General features: G+C 42.2%; 1 protein-coding gene across 1 annotated transcript; it reads left to right on the top strand.

Moving 5' to 3' along the window:
* The first annotated feature begins 6,782 nt into the window (after positions 1–6,782).
* calml4b (calmodulin-like 4b) lies at positions 6,783–20,984 on the top strand. Its single transcript, XM_064930492.1, has 5 exons — positions 6,783–7,041; positions 7,165–7,195; positions 17,920–18,060; positions 18,229–18,417; positions 20,483–20,984. Exons 1-5 carry the CDS (start codon positions 7,039–7,041, stop codon positions 20,578–20,580), a joined length of 462 nt encoding a protein of 153 aa, XP_064786564.1. The 5' UTR covers positions 6,783–7,038; the 3' UTR covers positions 20,581–20,984.
* The last annotated feature ends 242 nt before the right edge of the window (positions 20,985–21,226 follow it).

Genomic DNA, 21,226 nt, shown 5'->3' with positions numbered 1-21,226 from the left:
GACTGGAGAAACTGAATGTATGATTCTCCTGGGATTCCTGCAGAGATGCTTTTCGATCACACACACTCACCAGGGTTGGGGTCAATTTCATTTTGGTGTCAATGCCATTTCAGGTCAATTCAGGAAGTACAATGATTTTCCTTGTTGAAAAGCTATGGAATAGAATTGACCCAAACTCTGTCACTCATTCTATACCCTTTATCAGGATTGAAAAGATCATTATAGTTTTATCAATGTTCAGAAGCAGATTTGATGTAGTTCCTTGGATGATATGAAGTCATCTTAGCTTTTATTATGATGTGCACCACCAACACTGTGAGGAAATTTTAGCTGACAATGTTTTATTATGCCTTGACTCATTTAAAATATTTTTTCAATGTCTACCTTTATCTTTTCCACCTTGTTTCATACTGTGTTCTTGTAGAATGTAAAGGTACACTCAGCTAAATGACAGCACCAGAGATGAGCGAGATGCAACACTTTGCTCTCACACAGTCACACACAGTATCTGCGCATGTGCATGGATTCAGTTCACACTGTTCACAGTGTGGTAGCCTGGGCACCAAAACAGCCAAAGTTGAGCCTCATCGCTTTTAGTTGTTTGCAGAAATTGACCCACTATGCTATTTAATTTCTGCATCTACATCATATCGCTGAGTCTACCTTTAAGAGAGGAAAATATTGCCTAATTATTTTCCTATATTCCAATGTATATATTCTATACTGTCCTTGTCCAAACTATTGTTGTAGCCTATATAAAGCCATAAATAATGAATTATGTTTAGTTTGTGTTGTATGCTCACTCACGCAAGTACAGATTGTAATGTCTGAAATGTCCCAAATGCGGCAAACTCAAACTGTTAGACATAGCTGTTATTATAACCTGGGTGGTTTGAGCCATGAATGCTGATTGGCTGACAGCTGTGGTATATCAGAACGTATACCACGGGTATGACAAAACATTTATTGGTAACCAGTAAATAATAGCAATAAGGCAACTCTGGGGTTTGTGGTATATGGCCAATATACCACGGCTAAGGGCTGTATCCAGGCACTCTGCGTTGCGTTGTGCTTAAGAACAGCCCTTAGCCGCAGTATATTGACCATATACTACACCCCCTCCGGCCTTATTGTTTAATTATAGCCCAAAGGCCACAAGATGGCGGTACTGTATTATTCCTTTTACGTTGTTTGTCATCTTATCTCCGAATTGAATGTGCACAGCCAGCAAGACACTCATTTCCCCCATGGACCGACTCGTAAATAAAGCATCCACCATTCAGGCTACAATGGCATCAGTTTCTTCCTTAAATCAATTTAATGGCTTGTCTATGGAAAGAAACAGAAAATATGTATACTGTCTTAATGAAACACAATTTTCCACCACTATGCTAGAGTGGCTAATGCTACACAGGGATGTTGCTTACCACATTCAGCCAATGATGTTGCAGCAGTCTGTTTTCACCCCTGGTCTGGTCTGTTTAAAAAATAAAGGTGGTGCTTATTTATTTATTTATTTTATTTCACCTTTATTTAACCAGGTAGGCTAGTTGAGAACAAGTTCTCATTTGCAACTGCGACCTGGCCAAGATAAAGCATAGCAGTGTGAACAGACAACACAGAGTTACACATGGAGTAAACAATTAACAAGTCAATAACACAGTAGAAAAAAAGAGTCTATATACATTGTGTGCAAAAGGCATGAGGAGGTAGGTGAATAATTACAATTTTGCAGATAAATGATCAGATGGTCATGTACAGGTAGAGATATTGGTGTGCAAAAGAGCAGAAAAGTAAATAAATAAAAACAGTATGGGGATGAGGTAGGTGAAAATGGGTGGGCTATTTACCAATAGACTATGTACAGCTGCAGCGATCGGTTAGCTGCTCAGATAGCACATGTTTGAAGTTGGTGAGGGAGATAAAAGTCTCCAACTTCAGGGATTTTTGCAATTCGTTCAAGTCACAGGCAGCAGAGTACTGGAACGAAAGGCGGCCAAATGAGGTGTTGGCTTTAGGGATGATCAGTGAGATACACCTGCTGGAGTGCGTGCTACGGATGGGTGTTGCCATCGTGACCAGTGAACTGAGATAAGGTGGAGCTTTACCTAGCATGGACTTGTAGATGACCTGGAGCCAGTGGGTCTGGCGACGAATATGTAGCGAGGGCCAGCCGACTAGAGCATACAAGTCGCAGATGTGGGTGGTATAAGGTGCTTTAGTGACAAAACGGATGGCACTGTGATAAACTGCATCCAAGTTTGCTGAGTAGAGTGTTGGAAGCAATTTTGTAGATGACATCGCCGAAGTCGAGGATCGGTAGGATAGTCAGTTTTACAAGGGTAAGTTTGGCGGTGTGAGTGAAGGAGGCTTTGTTGCGGAATAGAAAGCCGTCTCTTGATTTGATTTTCGATTGGAGATATTTGATATGAGTCTGGAAGGAGAGTTTACAGTCTAGCCAGACACCTAGGTACTTATAGATGTCCACATATTCAAGGTCGGAACCATCCAGGGTGGTGATGCTAGTCGGGCATGCGGGTGCAGGCAGCGATCGGTTGAAAAGCATGCATTTGGTTTTACTAGCGTTTAAGAGCAGTTGGAGGCCACGGAAGGAGTGTTGTATGGCATTGAAGCTCATTTGGAGGTTAGATAGCACAGTGTCCAAGGACGGGCCGGAAGTATATAGAATGGTGTCGTCTGCGTAGAGGTGGATCAGGGAATCGCCCGCAGCAAGAGCAACATCATTGATATATACAGAGAAAAGAGTCGGCCCGAGAATTGAACCCTGTGGCACCCCCATTGAGACTGCCAGAGGACCCAACGGCATGCCCTCCGATTTGACACACTGAACTCTGTCTGCAAAGTAATTGGTGAACCAGGCAAGGCAGTCATCCGAAAAACCGAGGCTACTGAGTCTGCCGATAAGAATATGGTGATTGACAGAGTCGAAAGCCTTGGCAAGGTCGATGAAGACGGCTGCACAGTACTGTCTTTTATCGATGGCGGTTATGATATCGTTTAGTACCTTGAGTGTGGCTGAGGTGCTTACTAGTCAGAAGTTGGATCAAAGATAACCTTGAAAGTTCCATAAAATTGTTTTTTACATTTTTTTTTATCTAAAATTATTTTAAATTAGAAATTGAACATAGCAGTGTTTTGGAGGAGAGTGACTGCTATTTCATCTCTCATGATTTTAACGTCTTTGTCCGTATTTGAAAAGACAATCAAGTCCTCCTTCAGAACACATTCAGCAAAGTGGGGGAAAAAAATTGATGGGCATTTCAGGTTTCCCCAACAAAATTGTTACACTTAAGATTCAAATTCGCAAGTATACAACAACACAGCTAAAATATAATTTGACAGTTATGTTTTGCCTTTTAGTCAGTATACTTTCAGTAGGTTAATTGTACATTACTTATACTCTCATACTTACTTTCAAGGCAAAGACCCCACAAGAAGTAACATCTTGTTGGCAAGGTCACAGCTTACTGCACCTGTACATAGCCCACCTATAATTTAGCCCAAACAACTACCTCTTTCCCTACTGTATTTTATTTATTTATTTTGCTCCTTTGCACCCCATTATTTTTATTTCTACTTTGCACATTCTTCCATTGCAAATCTACCATTCCAGTGTTTTACTTGCTATATTGTATTTACTTTGCCACCATGGCCTTTTTTTGCCTTTACCTCCCTTATCTCACCTCATTTGCTCACATCGTATATAGACTTGTTTATACTGTATTATTGACTGTATGTTTGTTTTACTCCATGTGTAACTCTGTGTCGTTGTATGTGTCGAACTGCTTTGCTTTATCTTGGCCAGGTCGCAATTGTAAATGAGAACTTGTTCTCAATTTGCCTACCTGGTTAAATAAAGGTGAAATAAAAAATAAAAAAAATAAAATGGTACCACACACCCATCTGGAGATATTACACCACTTCTCTCTTAGGAATGATCTGCACATATATGTTAATAAAAGTACAACATTTTGAAACACTTTCTTGATTACAATATAGAGATTAATAACAGAGGGGAATCTGAGAATACCGGGATTCCAGCAGGGTGTGAGTTGAAGTAGTCAAATCTGGAGCTGACAAAGCTCTGATTTAGCATATTGGGGGATGGTGTGTAGTGTGGAGGAAGAAGCAGAACATTCAGGTTAGGGCAGGATTGTAAATGACGTGATCATCTCGGATTATCTAACATCTGAGAATGGGCAGGCATTCCCTCGAATGAAGAGCATCTTCGTCTGGCTGATTATGTGCTGTCATCCAGATGGAAATGTCACCTGCATATCTGATGTAGGAAAAGAGATAAGTCGAGTGTCCTGTGAATATGTATATGTACGTGTGTGTGTGGAGGGGGGGGGTATTCACCCCCCTTGGCATTTTTCCTATTTTGCTGCCTTACAACCTGGAATTAAAATAGATTTTTGGGGGTTTGTATCATTTGATTTAAACAACATGCCTACCACGTTGAAGATGCTAAATAAAAAATGTTGTGAAACAAACAAGAAATAAGACAAAAAAATGGAAAACTTGAGCATGCATAACTATTCACCCCCCCCAAAGTTAATACTTTGTAGAGCCACCTTTTGCAGCAATTACAGCTGCAAGTCTCTTGGGGTATGTCTCTATAAGCTTGGCACATCTAGCCACTGGGATTTTTGCCCATTATTCAAGGCAAAACTGCTCCAGCTCCTTCAAGTTGGATGGGTTCCACAATCTTTAAGCAATCTTCAAGTCACACCACAGATTCTTAAATGGATTGAGATCTGAGCTTTGACTAGGCCATTCCATGATATTTAAATGTTTCCCCTTAAACCACTCGAGTGTTGCTTTAGCAGTATGCTTAGGGTCATTGTCCTGCTGGAAGGTGAACCTCTGTCCCAGTCTCAAATCTCTGGAAGACTGAAACAGGATTCCCTCAAGAATTTCCCTGTATTAAGCACCATCCAACATTCCTTCAATTCTGACCAGTCCCTGCCGATGAAAAACATCCCCCCAGCATGATGCTGCCACCACCATGCTTCACTGTGGGGATGAGAGGTGTTGGGTTTGCACCAGACATAGTGTTTTCCTTGATGACCCAAAATCTCGATTTTAGTCTCATCTGACCAGAGTACCTTCTTCCATATGTTTGGAGAGTCTACCACATGCCTTTTGGCAAACACCAAACATGTTTGCTTATTTTTTTTCTGGACACTCTTCCGTTAAGCCCAGCTCTGTGGAGTGTACGACCAAAAGTAGTCCTATGGACAGATACTCCAATCTTCTCTGTGGAGCTTATTTTTGGTCTCTTCGCTGCCTCTCTAATTAATGCCCTCCTTGCCCGGTATGTGAGTTTTGGTGGGCGGCCCTCTCTTGGCAGATTTGTTGTGGTGCCATATTCTTTCCATTTTGAAATAATGGTGCTCCGTGGGATGTTCAAAGTTTCTGATATTTTTTTATAACCCAACCCTGATCTGTACCTCTCTACAACTTTGTCTCTGACCTGTTTGGAGAGCTCCTTGGTCATCATAGTGCCGCCGCTTGCTTGGTGGTGCCACTTGCTTGGTGGTGCCACTTGCTTGGTGGTGCCACTTGCTTGGTGGTGCCACTTGCTTGGTGGTGTTGCAGACTCTGGGGCCTTTCAGAACAGGTGTATATATACACTGAGATCATGTGACACTTAGATTGCAAATGGGTGGACTTTATTTAACTAATTATGTGACTTCTGAAGGTAATTAGCTGCACCAGATATTATTTAGGGGCTTCATAGCAAAAGGGGTGAATACATATGCACACACCACTTTCCGTTGTTTTTTTTGTTTGTTGTTTTTTTCATTTCACTTCACCAGTTTGGACTATTTTGTATATGTTCATTACATGAAATCCAAATAAAAATCAATTTAGATTACAGGTTGCAATGCAACAAAATAGGGAAAAAGCCAAGGGGGAACACATTTATATATATATATATATATCTTGGTATATTTTTGTACATTTTATTTTCAATTATTATTATCATTATTGTGTTTTGTGGATGAGGGGTGGGGGAGGTTGATGGGGATAGTGGAGGTGCTGGGGGTTCCTATTTAGGGCGAAGGGACCTATTGGGGAGGAGATTCTTTGTGGAGGCACATTCAGTCATAGTTTTGTTTATTATAATATTATACATTTATTTATATTTTACTTAAAAAAAAATATTATAACAGTTTACTGTAATTATGGATATATGCAAGAAAACGGCCTTGCCGAACCCCCCTCTCTAATTTCCTTAATTTTGTACTTCGAGTCAAATACTTTCTGTGGCACACACACTACTTTCTGTGGTCAACATGAGCTACCAAAACGATTCTGAAGTGTGCCAGGCCTTACAATCCCAAGATAGAAGGGGGAGAGAATTTTGGCAGGCAATAAAATGGCCTTGTCGAGTTATGGATGAAACTGACGCATTTTCAGCCTGAATGCAGGATGTTATATTTACGAGCCGGTCCACGGCGGACACCAGTGTATTTCCGGCTGTGCACATAGAAGTCGGACGTAAAATGAAGAATGTTGTAAAACGAATAGCCTAATACTGCCATCTTGCTGCTGGTTGGGCTACTATTATTACTGATGTATAAACAATCTATAGTCCATAAACTACTTATGAATCCTTTGTCTTTTTAACCAAACAATATAACGGTAAAAGTTTCAAACTATATAAAAACGTGATGCCATTCTGCATCCATAGCTTCTGCCAGTTACGAATTTGAGAGTAACGTTAGTAGGCTGGGCTACATTTATCCAGCCCTACAGCAAACCAAGTGGTGGGTCTTTCGGCGAATACATAAATTAAGGATTGTGCCTTTATTGTGACAGACCGTTTCATGGTGATCGGAGATAAATAGCATAGTAACCTATAGTTTGGTGTGGGGTCTAGTTCACCATGTGCTCATGGCAACACTGTATCAATAATGCAAACTTCAAAATAAAGGTTACTCGCGCAGGTTTAACAAGCGGACCTGACACTTCGAGTGTGTCTAGGAGCACTGACTGAGCATAACCACGATGGTAAGCAAGTTATTCCAGTGAAATCGTTGTTATGGACAATAGTTGGCTCATAGTTAGATGTAGCATCCACTATAAATACTTAGTTGAATATAAAAGTTACGTGCTTCTCTTGTTTTGTTACAGGCAAAGTTCCTGACTCAAGACCAAATAAATGGTAAGACGCGTTAGACTGTGTGCACATATTGCGCACGCTATGTTGAATTGGATAAAGGTGATCATTTTAGGCGAGTACGGCACAAGGCAGGATTGTTTATCACGTCAAAATAATCGTGGGTATTCATTTAATTTAATTCCTGGTATGCACAACCTGTTTATTAATCGTTTTGTTTTGCGTTACTGTCTGAGAATGTCCACTATCTTGATGATTGCAGTTTGGATAGTCTCTGATCTATACTCAAGAAATTGGCGAATAAAATGAAAACTACTACAAGTTCACAGAAGCTTACATTCCAGGACTACTTCTTATTGCTGGATGTTGATATGAACAGACTTTTATTCCACGAAATTTTCCGTGTGCCTGCCACAACACAATGCACCCCATTTGTGTCAACGTTCCTGTTGAGAAGACACACACAATGCATCACTTATATCACCAGTCTTTTGATAGTTTCTTCTTTTGTTGTCAAATGTAGATCATAAAACTCTTCAACAATATTTTGAATAGGATATTACAGACTGTGGAGGACTAGTTTATGTATACCAATATATAGCTTACTAATATACAATACTATGTCAGATTTGTGCTATCATGCATCATATATGCACCTAGCCCAAGATGTACTCTTAAGGTTCCTAATGTTACCTTTAGGTCCAATGACATGTTATTTTCAGAGGTAGACTGACTCTGGCACACAAAACAGCCAAATACTCCATCTAAACGTGAATTGATTCTTGTTTGCAATAGGGTTCGAGAAACATCTCAGATTAAAATAAATTCACAAATGCAAAATATACACTTAGTGTTTTAACCAGCTTCATCACAGTTGCAGCCAACAGTATTTTTCAGTGACAACAAGTTTCTGGCGGCCTTCTTCCGTTACACGCAGGTGTTCCGAGCATGCTAGATAGCTAGTTAGCACAGGTGGTCCCTCTGTCTTCTTCCGTTACACGCAGGTGTTCCGAGCATGCTAGATAGCTAGTTAGTACAGGTGGTCCCTCTGTCTTCTTCCGTTACACGCAGGTGTTCCGAGCATGCTAGATAGCTAGTTAGCACAGGTGGTCCCTCTGTCTTCTTCCGTTACACGCAGGTGTTCCGAGCATGCTAGATAGCTAGTTAGTACAGGTGGTCCCTCTGTCTTCTTCCGTTACACGGTGTTCCGAGCATGCTAGATAGCTAGTTAGCACAGGTGGTCCCTCTGTCTTCTTCCGTTACACGCAGGTGTTCCGAGCATGCTAGATAGCTAGTTAGCACAGGTGGTCCCTCTGTCTTCTTCCGTTACACGCAGGTGTTCCGAGCATGCTAGATAGCTAGTTAGTACAGGTGGTCCCTCTGTCTTCTTCCGTTACACGCAGGTGTTCCGAGCATGCTAGATAGCTAGTTAGTACAGGTGGTCCCTCTGTCTTCTTCCGTTACACGCATGCTAGATCCGTCTTCTTCCGTTCCAGGTACCTCTGTGTTCACGAGCATGCTAGATAGCTAGTTAGTACAGGTGGTCCCTCTGTCTTCTTCCGTTACACGCAGGTGTTCCGAGCATGCTAGATAGCTAGTTAGTACAGGTGGTCCCTCTGTCTTCTTCCGTTACACGCAGGTGTTCCGAGCATGCTAGATAGCTAGTTAGTACAGGTGGTCCCTCTGTTTCTTCCGTTACACGAGGTGTTCATGCTAGATAGCTAGTTAGCACAGGTGGTCCCTCTGTCTTCTTCCGTTACACGCAGGTGTTCCGAGCATGCTAGATAGCTAGTTAGTACAGGTGGTCCCTCTGTCTTCTTCCGTTACACGCAGGTGTTCCGAGCATGCTAGATAGCTAGTTAGTACAGGTGGTCCCTCTGTCTTCTTCCGTTACACGCAGGTGTTCCGAGCATGCTAGATAGCTAGTTAGCACAGGTGGTCCCTCTGTCTTCTTCCGTTACACGCAGGTGTTCCGAGCATGCTAGATAGCTAGTTAGCACAGGTGGTCCCTCTGTCTTCTTCCGTTACACGCAGGTGTTCCGAGCATGCTAGATAGCTAGTTAGCACAGGTGGTCCCTCTGTCTTCTTCCGTTACACGCAGGTGTTCCGAGCATGCTAGATAGCTAGTTAGCACAGGTGGTCCCTCTGTCTTCTTCCGCTAGATTACACAGGTGGGTGTTCTTCCGTTACACGCAGCATGCTAGATAGCTAGTTAGCTAGATAGCTAGTACAGGTGGTCCCTCTGTCTTCTTCCGTTACACGCAGGTGTTCCGAGCATGCTAGATAGCTAGTTAGCACAGGTGGTCCCTCTGTCTTCTTCCGTTACACGCAGGTGTTCCGAGCATGCTAGATAGCTAGTTAGTACAGGTGGTCCCTCTGTCTTCTTCCGTGTTCCGAGCATGCTAGATAGCTAGTTAGCACAGGTGGTCCCTCTGTCTTCTTCCGTTACACGCATGTTCCGAGAGATAGCTAGTTAGCACAGGTGGTCCCTCTGTCTTCTTCCGTTACACGCAGGTGTTCCGAGCATGCTAGATAGCTAGTTAGCACAGGTGGTCCCTCTGTCTTCCAAAAACATGCCCTGTAACATGAATATATGGCCGTGTGGGAACACTAACCCTAATCTTATTTATAAAGGTGTGTATCAATTTTACTTTATTAAAAAAAAATATATATTTTGCTGATATGAAAGATAATGTCCTTATGCTTCCAAAACCATACCGCAAGCGATTCGTGTTAATGTTCAGACCCAGACTTGGGGCTCTTAACAAAACTCCCCTGTACAGAAGATGCCTTCATCCAATGACTCTTATGTATAATGTAATGGAACTGAGAGTCATGATCAAGGGCTAGTATACAGTGCATAATGAAACCCATATATATTTCTATGGCCCTTCTCTTTGCCTTTTAGTAGGCAGCCTGTGCTCTACTCTGTCTGATTGAAGCAGATCCTGACGGCTGTAATCCCTCATCAAAGATTAATGAGCAGTGACTGCAGATACTGCCTCGATTAAGACTGACCTGTATCTCCCATTGAAGAGTATCTGCTCTAGTTCAGTTTAAGCCAGCAGATCCAATTTGCTTGCTTACAACTGCGCTGTGGTTGGAAGGCTTTCTGTGTAGATTAAGACAAACTATGGCTCGGAATACGGACCTCAACCCAGGGATGAGAACTGCGTTGTACTCTGAATTGTCCCATTATCACAACTGTTACACAGAGACGATTGAACAACTGTTATCTGCTAGCTAGCATGGTAATTTTCTCAGTGTAACTGTTTGGATAATGGGACAATTCGGAGTACAACACATTTCTCATCCCTGGGTTGAGGTCCGTTTTTCGAGCCTTGTCTCACGCTGGCTTCGTGGTGTCTTAATCTACACAGGAAGCTTGGGGATCTGTCAGCTAGTTCAGTCTGAGATGAACGGGCCTTATGCTTAACACAGTGAGTTTAACAGCATGCCTTGCCCTTAACTGCACACACAACTAACATCAACAACATGGACGATAGTCAATTTCTCTTTAACCCTCAACCATGAAAGACAACTTCCCTTCCAGTCTTTTTAAGAAACATTTGTGTGTTGGAAATGCCAAACCACTTGTGTAGTCTATTTGCATACACTTCAAACAGACATACATACCCCACCAGACACGCCACTATGGGTTTCATCACGGTACCCAAACCAAAAACAGATTTAACTTTTTAAAAACCCAGATAAACATATTCTATCACAGCGCCTCTCCTCTTTCTAAATATTTAATTTAACTGTAGATAAGAATATGACCTCCAAAAGTACAGTGACCTCCAAAAGTATTGGAACAGTGACACATTTGTTGTTGTTTTGGCTCTACCCCAGCATTTGAAATGTACAATGACTATGGGTTTGGACTGTCAAGTGCAATTTCAGGGTATTTTCATCCGTATAGGTTGAACCGTTTCGAAATTACAGCACTTTTTGGAGGTGTCCCTACATTTTAGGGGACCAAAAGTATTGGGACAAATTCACTTATATGTGTGTTAAAGTAGTAAAAAGTGAAGTATTTGATCCCTTATTCATAGCACTGTCACGATCGTTATAAGGAGTGGACCAAGAAGCAGCTTGGTATGTTTCCATTCTTAATTTTTGGAATAGAACACTTTAAAGAACAAAACAACAAAACAAACAAACGAAACGTGCCGCTAATCTAATGCTCTCAGGCAACTATACATAGACAAGGTCCCACAAAGCACAATGGGAAAATTGCTATCTAAATATGATCCCCAATCAGAGACAACGATAAACAGCTGCCTCTGATTGGGAACCATACTAGGCCAACATAGAAATATAATTCACCTAGATGACCCACCCTTAAATCACACCCGACCTAACCAACATAGAGAATAAAAGCTCTCTATGGTCAGGGCGTGACAAGCACCGCAATAACTACATCAAGCCTGTGACTTTACACATTTGTTTGATGCATTTGCTGTTTGTTTTGGTCGCGTTTCAGATGATTTTGTGCCCAATAGAAATTAATGGTAAATAATACATTGTGTCATTTTGGAGTCACTTTTATTGTAAATAAGAATATAATATGTTTCTAAAGAACTAAACAATAGTTCTTATAGCCTTTAGCCGTACCCTTATCCTACTCCTCCTCTGTTCCTCTGGTGATGTAGAGGTTTATCCAGGCCCTGCAGCACCTAGCTCCACTCCCATTCTCCAGGCTCTCTCATTTGTTGACTTCTGTAACCGTAAAAGCCTTGGTTGGAGTTTCATTTAAGTTAACATTAGAAGCCTCCTCCCTACGTTTGTTTTATTCACTGCTTTAGCACACTCTGCCAACCCGGATGTCCTAGCCATGTCTGAATCCTGGCTTTAAGAAGGCCACCAAAAATCCATAAATTTCCATACCTAACAATAACATTTTCTGACAAGATAGAACTGCCAAAGGGGGCAGAATTGCAATCTACTGCAGAGTTCTGTCATACTATCCAGGTCTGTGCCCAAACAATTCGAGCTTCTACTTTCCAGAACAAGTCTCTCACAGTTGCCGCAAGCTATAGACCACCTTCAGCCCCCAGCTGTGCCCTGGACACCATATATAAATTGATTGCCTCCCACCTATCTTCAGAGTTCGCACTGTTAGGTGACCTAAACTGGGACATGCTTCACACCCCGGCCGCCCTACAATCTAAGCTAGATGCCCTCAATCTCACACAAAATGATCAATGAACCTACCAGGTACAACCCCAAATCCTTAAACACCGGCACCCTCATAGATATCATCCTGACCAACCTGCCCTCCAAATACACCTCTGCTGTCTTCAACCACGATCTCAGCGATCACTGCCTCATTGCCTGTGTCCGTAATGGGTCTGCGGTCAAACGACCACCCCTCATCACTGTCAAACGCTCCCTAAAACACTTCAGCGAGCAGGCCTTTCTTATCGACCTGGCCCGGGTATCTTGGAAGGATATTGACCTCATTCCATCAGTAGAGGATGACTGGTTATTCTTTAAAAGTGCCTTCCTCACCATCTTAAATAAGCATGCCCATTAAAAAAATGTAGAACCAGGAACAGATATAGCCCTTGGTTCACTCCAGACCTGACTGCCCTTTACCAGCACAAAAAACATCCTGCGTTAGCATCAAATAGCCCCCACAATATGCAACTTTTCATGGAAGTTAGTAACCAATATACACAGGCAGTTAGGAAATCAAAGGATAGCTTTTTCAAACAGAAATTTGCATCCTGTAGCACAAACTCCAAAACATTCTGGGACACTGTAAAGACAATGGAGAATAAGAGCACCTCCTACCAGCTGCCCACTGCACTGAGGCTAGGAAACACTGTCACTCCCGATAAATCCACAATAATTGAGAATTTCAATAAGCATTTGTCTACGTCTGGCCATGCTTTCCCCCTGGCTACCCCTACCCCGATCAACAGCCCTGCACCCCCCACATTAACTTGCCCAAGCCTCTCCATTTCTTCTTCACCCAAATCCAGACAGCTGATGTTCTGAAAGAGCTGCAAAATCTGGACCCCAACAAATTAGCTGGGCTCGACAATCTGGACCCTCTCTTTCTAAAATTATCCGCCACAATTGTTGCAACCCCTATGCAACCTCTCTTTCTTATCGTCTGAGATCCCTAAAGATTGAAAAGCTGCCGTGGTCATCCCCCTATTCAAAGGGGGAGACACTCTAGACCCAAACTGTTACAGACCTATAACTATCCTACCCTGTCTTCAAAAGCCAAGTTAACAAACAGATCACTGGCCATTTTGAATGTCACCGTACCTTCTCCGCTATGCATGTCACGTCTGCTCCCACTCTTCCCTTCTCCTGGCGCTTGAGGGCGCCAGATTACCCTGCATCACGCACTCCTGCCATCCATCACGCACCCCTGCCATCCCTCGTCACTCGTATCAGCATTATTGGACTCACCTGGACTCACTTATCACATGTTCTTTTCCTCCCCTATACTTGTCTGTTCCCTGCTCTGTTCCCTGCTGCTGCATTGTATTGTTTTTGTCTTTTGAATTGGTTTCTGACGCTGTTCCTGTCTCGTCTCTGTCCGTTATAATTCAATGTTTTACTCCCTGTACCTGCTTCGTCTCTCCAGTGTCATTCCTTGTGACAATGCAATCTGGTTTCCAAGCTGGTCATGGGTGCACCTCAGCCACGCTCAAGGTCATAAACAATATCATAACCGCCATCGATAAAAGACAATACTGTGCAGCCGTATTCATCGACCTGGCCAAGGCTTTCAACACTGTCAATCACTACATTCTTATCGTCTGACACAATAGCCTTGGTTTCTCAAATGACTGCCTCGCTTGGTTCACCAACTACTTCTCAGACAGAGTTCAGTGTGTCAAATCGGAGGGCCTGTTGTCCGGACCTCTGGCAGTCTCTATGGGGGAGCCACAGGGTTCAATTCTCGGGCCGACTCTTTTCTCTGTATACATCAATGATGTCGCTCTTGCTGCTGGTGATTTTCTGATCCACCTCTACGCAGACGACACCATTCTGTATACTTCTGGCCCTTCTTTGGACACTGTGTTAACTAACCTCCAGACGAGCTTCAATGCCATACAACTCTCCTTCCGTGGCCTCCAACTGCTCTTAAATGCAAGTAAAACTAAATTCATGTTCTTCAACTGATCGCTGCTCGCACCTGCCAGCCCATCACTACTATGGACGGTTCTGACTTAGAATATGTGGACAACTACAAATACCTAGCTGTCTGGTTAGACTGTAAACTCTCCTTCGAGACTCACATTAAACATCTCCAATCCAAAATTAATCTAGAATCAGCTACCTATTTCGCAAACAAAGCATCCTTCACTCAAGGCTGCCAAACATACCCTTGACTTTGGCGATGTCATTTACAAAATAGCCTCCAACACAATCCAAATTGGATGCAGTCTATCACAGTGCCACCCGTTTTGTCACCAAAGCCCCATATACTACCCACCACTGCGACCTGTATGCTCTTCGCTTCATATTCATCGCCAAACGCACTGGCTCCAGGTCATCTATAAGTCTTTGCTAGGTAAAGACCCGCCTTATCTCAGCTCACTGGTCACCATAGCAGTACCCACCCATAGCGTGCACTCCATTAGATTTATTTCACTGGTCACCCTCAAAGCCAATTCCTCCTTTGGCCTCCTTTCCTTCCAGTTCTCTGCTGCCAATGACTGGAACGTATTGCAAAAATCACTGAAGCTGGAGTCTCATATCTCCCTAACTAACTTTAAGCACTAGCTGTCAGAGCAGCTCACAGATCACTGCACCTATACATAGCCCATCTGAAAATAGGCTGTCCAACTACCTCATCCCCATATTATTTATTTTTTTGCACCTTTGCACCCCAGTATCTCTACTTGCACATTCATCTTCTGCACATCTATCACTCCAGTGTTTAATTGCTAAATTGTAATTACTTCGCCACTATGGCCTATTTATTGCCTTACCTCCCTAATCTTACCTCATTTGTACACACTGTATATAGACTTTTCTATTGCATTATTGACTGTACGTTTGTTTATTCCATGTGTAACTCCGTGTTGTTGTCTGTGTTGCACTGCTTTGCTTTGTCTTGGCCAGGTCGCAGTTGTAAATGAGAACTTATTCTCTACTGGCCTACCTGGTTAAATAAAGGTGAAATATATATATTTTTTTAAATAAATTAAAAACTTCTACATTAATGTGGATGTTATGCTACCATGATTACAAATAATACTGAATGGATCGTGAATAATGATGAATGAGAAAGTTACAGACAAACATCATATCCCCAAGACATGCTAACCTCTCACCATTACAATAACAGTGGAGGTTAGCATTTTTTGGGGGGGTGAGGGGGTTGATATTTGCAACTTCTGTAACTTTCTCACTCATCACTATTCACGATTCATTAAGGATTGTCCGTAATCATGGTAGCATCCACATTAGTGTACAAGTATTTAGAAACATATTCTATTCTTATTTACAATAAAAGTGACTCCAGAATAACACAATACATTATTTACCATTAATTTCTATTGGGCACAAAATTATCTGAAACACAACCAAAATGACACAATATATTATTTACCATTAATTCCTCAATATTAGAAAGGTGTGTCTAACTTCTATATTTATTTAAAATGTAATATACTATCTTATTTCGTTCTTGTCTATAACTGTTCTGTACTTACAGTGCATTTGGAAAGTATTCCGACACCTTGACTTTTTCCAAATTTATCCTTATTCTAAAATGAATGAAATGATTTGTTTTCCTCATTAATATATACACAATACCCCATTATGACAAAGTGAAAAAGTTGACATTTTTGCTAATTATTAAAAATAAAACCAGAAATACCTTACTTAAAATGAGTTTTCAGACCCTTTGCTATAAGACTTGAAATTGAGCTCAGGTGCATTCTGTTACCATTGATCTTCCTTGAAATGTACAGTATCTACAACTTTATTGGAGTCCACCTGTGGTATTTTCAATTGATTGAACATGATTTGGAAAGTGACACACCTGTCTATATAAGGCCCCAAAGTTGACTGCATTTCAGAGCAAAAACCAAGCCAAGAGGTTGAAGGAATTGTTTGTAGAGCTCTGAGACAGGATTGTGTTGAGGCACAGATCTGGGGAAGGCTACCAACAAAATTCTGCAGCATTGAAGGTCCCCAAGAACACAGTGGCCTCCATCATTAAATGGAAGAAGTTTGGAACCACCAACTCTTCCTAGAGCTGTCCACCTGGCCAAACTGAGCAATCGGGGGAGAAGGGCCTTGGTCAGGGAGGTGATCAAGAACCTGAAGGTCACTCTGACAGAGCTCTAGAGTTCCTCTGTGGAGATGGTTGTCCTTCTAAAAGGTTCTCCTATCTCTGCAGCCCTCCACAAATCAGGCCTTTATGGTAGAGTGGCCAGACGGAAGCCACTCCTCAGTAAAGGGCACATTGCAGCCCACTTGGAGTTTGCTAAAAGGCAGCTAAATGACTCTCAGACCATGAGAAGGAATATTAAAATCGAATAAAAATGTATTTGTCACATATGCAGAATAAAACAGGTGTAGACCTTACTGTGAAATGCTTACTTACAAGCCCTAAACCAACAGTTCAAGAAATAGAGTAAATAAAATATTTACTAAATAAACTAAAATGAAAAAAAATTGAATTAATCAAAAAGTTACACAAGAAATGTACATAACAATAACGAGGCTATATACAAGGGGTACCGGTACCGCGTCAATGTGCGGGGGTACAGGTTAGTCAAGGTAATTTGTAAAGTCACTATGCATAGATAATAAACCGCGTGTAGCAGCAGTGTAAAACCAAGGGGGGGGATCAATGTAAATAGTCTGGGTGGCCATTTGGTTAGTTGTTCAGCAGTCTTATGGCTTGGGGGTAGAGAAGAAGCATTTTGGTCTTAGACCTGGCACTCCGGTACCGCTTGCCGTGTGGTAACAGAACAGTCTATGACTTGGGTGAATGGAGTCTTTGACAATTTATTTGGGCCTTCTTCTGACACGCCTAGTATATAGGTCCTGGATGTCAGGAAGCGTGGCCCCAGTGATGTACTGGGCCGTACGCACAACCCTCTGTAGCGCCTTGCGGTCAGTTGCAGAGCAATTGCCATACCAGGCAGTGATGCAACCGGTCAGGATGCTCTCGATTGTGCAGCTGTAGAACTTTTTGAGGATCTAGGGACTCCTGAGGTGGAAAATGTGTTGTCTTGCCCTCTTCACAACTGTCTTGGTGTGTTTGGACCATGATAGTTTGTTGGTGATGTGGACACTAAGGAAATTGAAACTCTCAAACTGCTCCACTTCAGTCCCGTTGATGTTAATGGGGGCGTGTTCGGCCTTGCTTTTCCTATAGTCCATGATCAGCTCCTTTGTCTTGCTCACATTGAGAGAGAGGTTGTTGTCCTGGCACCCCACTGTATAGGCTGTCTCATCGTTATTGGTGATCAGGCCTACCACTGTTGTCGTCAGCAATGAGCAGTAGCTAATCGTGATCTTAATAAACTAAACAAAACCTATTGAATTATAGGGATTAGAATGCTCTTGAAACCTCTGACCATGGAAATTTGACAGGTAAACTCATGGGTACACAAAACATGTCTGACAGTCCATCTATTATTTCATAATTGACCTGTATGGGGATGTCTGTTCTATTCATTCTATTTCTATGGTTTGACCTTAGGGGAATAGCCATTAGAAGCATACATAGACATACCTAGAAGAGCTGAGAAAATGTGACAACCTCTTCTTTCTCACAGAATTCAAGGAATGCTTTTCACTCTATGACAAGAAGCACAAGGGTAAAATTGAGGCCAAGGACCTGATTCTAGTCATGCGCTGCCTGGGGGTCAGCCCCACTTTCATTGAGGTGGACAGACACCTGCAAATCTCCAAGATTGGTACGCATCTGTCTGTCTGTGTGTCCCCCTGCCCATCCTCCCACCTTTGTCTGCCCGCCTGCGTGTATGTCTTTCAATGTTAAACTATCCCTTTCAATAAATCAATTTTCTAATCAACCAATAATTTGATCGATCATTCAGTCAATCACTCTCCCTCCATAAAACTAGATAAGTGTGGAGAGCTGGACTTCTCCACCTTCCTGACTATGATGCACCAGCAGATCCAGCAGGAGGACCCCAGAGCAGAGATTCTGGAGGCCATGAGGATGACGGACAAGCAGAAGAAGGGCTACATCCTGTCCTCGGAGCTCCGGGCCAAGCTCACCGGGCTGGGAGAGAAGCTCACTGATAAAGAAGGTAAGGGTCATAAAACACACATGCCACATGTATACGAGAGAGTTGTAGAGTGTATGTATGTGTATTGTGTTTGTTTGTTCAAACCACGCACATCCAGAATCATGGGTGTGCATTATTGTACCAACTTAACAACATTTCTATGGTAGTAAATGTAATTGAATGACTTTGTTACTTTATTACACCAATACTGTATATTCTGTTTGAACACTTAAAAAACACTTGACATACTGTACCAGGTAGTCACCTGGAATGCATTTCAATTAACAGGTGTGTGTAACGCTCGAAGAGTGATGGGAGTGGAGTCAGGCGCAGAGAGCAGAGGATTAGGGAAAAACGCTTTAATGTCCAACAGAATAGCGTACAACGGGTGACGCCGAACACAGGCGTAATACACTCTACCCAAGTACAAACTGGTACCTCACCGGACAGCGAAAAAACCCAACAATAATAATGAACACCTCTTGACATCACAGCAACAAGCCCGCACAAACACAAGCGGGCTAACCAAACTTAAATAACCCCAACCCAATACCCCAACAAGGAACAGGTGAAACCAATTAGCCAAAACCAAACGAAAAGGGGAAAAAAAGGGATCGTGGCAGCTAGTATACTGGCGACGACGACCGCCGAGCTCCACCTGAACGGGAAGGGGAGCCTCCGGTGATATTTGTGACAGTGTGCCTTGTTTAAAAGTTAATTTGTGGAATATATTTCCTTCTTAATGCATTTGAGCCAATCAGTTGTCTTGTGACGAGGAAGGGGTGATATACAGAAGATAGCCCTATTTGGTAAAAGACCAAGTCCATATTATGGCAAGAACAGCTCAAAGAGAAACGACAGTCAATCACTACTTTAAGACATGAAGGTCAGTCGACCCGGAAAATTAAGAGCTTTTAAACTTTCTTCAAGTGCAGTCGCAAAAACCATCAAGCACTATGATGAAACTGGTTCTCATGAGGACCACCACAGGAAAGGAAGACCCAGAGTTACCTCTGCGGCAGCGGATAAGTTCATTAGACTTACCAGCCTCAGAAATTGCAGCCCAAATAAATGCTTCACGTTGTTCAAGTAACAGACACCTCTCAGGCCTTCATGGTCGAATTGCTGCAAAGAAACCACTACTATATGACTCTAATAAGAAGAAGAGACTTGCTTGGGACAAGAAACACAAGCAATGACATTAGACCGGTGGAAATCTGTCCTTTGGTCTGATGAGTCCAAATTTGAGATTTTTGGTTCCAACCGCAGAGTATGTGAACGGAGGCTCGCTGCATGTGTGGTTCCCACCGTAAAACATGGAGGAGGAGGTGTGATGGTGTGAGGGTGCTTTTCTGGTTACACTGTCTGTGATTTATTTAGAATTCAAGGCACACTTAACCAGCATGACTACCACAGCATTCTGCTGAGATACGCCATCCCATCTGGTTTGCTCTTAGTGGGACTATCATTTGTTTTTCAACAGGACAATGACCCAACACACCTCCAGGCTGGGTAAGGACTATTTAACCAAGAAGGAGAGTGATGGAGTGATGCATTCGATGACCTCGCCTCCACAATCACCCAACTTCAACCCAATTGAGATGGTTTGGGATGAGTTGGACTGCAGAGTGAAGGAAAAGCAGCCAACAAGTGCTTAACATAAGACTGCTTGAAAAGCATTCCAGGTGAAGCTGGTTGAGTGAATGCCCAGAGTGTGCAAACCTGTCATCAAGGCAAAGGGTGGCTACTTTGAAGAATCTAAAATCTGAAATATATTTAGATTTGTTTAACACTTTTTTGATTACTACATGATTCCTTATGTGTTATTTCATAGTTTTGATGTCTTTACTATTATTTTGCATTGTAGAAAATAGTAAAAATGAAGAAAAACCCTTGAATGAGTTGGTGTGTCCAAACTTGTGACTGGTACTTTATGTGTGGCAGAGATTGTATGACCGATGATTGTATGATTTTATGACCAGTAGTCATAAAACGTCTTAAAACATTCAAAGACCAGTGATGAAATTACTAGATTTGATGAGTTAAAATTAAGTTGTGTGGGCGTCATCTTCTCTCTTCCCTGCAGTTGACGAGCTGCTGAAAGAGACTGGCGTGGGACCAGACGGATGTGTCCACTACGAGGAGTTTGCCAAAACAATGACCCTTCCTTCTACAAACTGCTGAGCAGCCATCCGGCCGCATACGATCATACTGTACCACAAAAGTGCACTGATTCAAAGCATCTGCATGCTGGCTGCCCACTAACAACATGTTGAGATGAGAAGTTTTTTTTTCTTTATTAGCTTTCTGAGGTATGTGTTTCTATAGTTATTACGTTTTCCCTATATTTCTATTATGTAACCCTTATATAGATTTGTATGTTGAATGAAGCAATGGTGTGCCTGGTTGAAATGTCTGCACTTTAAATATATAGCTAATACTAACTGGCATTGTTATAGCTTATCACTATTACCAAGTAATCACTAAAAAGCCTACTGACATTTTCACAAAGTAATGACATTGTTCTTATTGATATAAGAGCAACTTGATTTCTTGATAATAAATGGACAAATCATTTTGGGTCCAAACTTGCTGTAAAATTGTTTTATGTAAATGTGAATAAGCTTTGTAGGTTTGGATCAAACAATCTCTCATGGAGAAAATTTGTAAACCAGAGGTAGTTTACGTGGTGTGGTTCAAAAGTGTTGTGGCAAAATGAATGTCTTTTCTGGGGCCTGGAGTTTTTCCTTATCTCATGTCCTGGTCAGGTAAAACTCTGGGTCCTATTCGTAGGCTATGACAAAATATTATTATTATAAATAGCTTCCCT

Source organism: Oncorhynchus masou, chromosome 22, assembly GCF_036934945.1.
Source record: "Oncorhynchus masou masou isolate Uvic2021 chromosome 22, UVic_Omas_1.1, whole genome shotgun sequence".
In the NCBI taxonomy this organism is placed as follows: domain Eukaryota; kingdom Metazoa; phylum Chordata; class Actinopteri; order Salmoniformes; family Salmonidae; genus Oncorhynchus; species Oncorhynchus masou.
Note: the sequence above shows the minus strand (reverse complement) of the source record. Positions and strands in the feature narration are given on the sequence as shown.

What these genes read in the sequence shown, in the direction of transcription:
- calml4b (XM_064930492.1), top strand. An exon ending in GACTCAAGACCAAATAAATG is followed by an intron (nt 7,196 to 17,919) that starts GTAAGACGCGTT and finishes TCTTTCTCACAG; the next exon opens with AATTCAAGGAATGCTTTTCA. An exon ending in CCTGCAAATCTCCAAGATTG is followed by an intron (nt 18,061 to 18,228) that starts GTACGCATCTGT and finishes CCATAAAACTAG; the next exon opens with ATAAGTGTGGAGAGCTGGAC.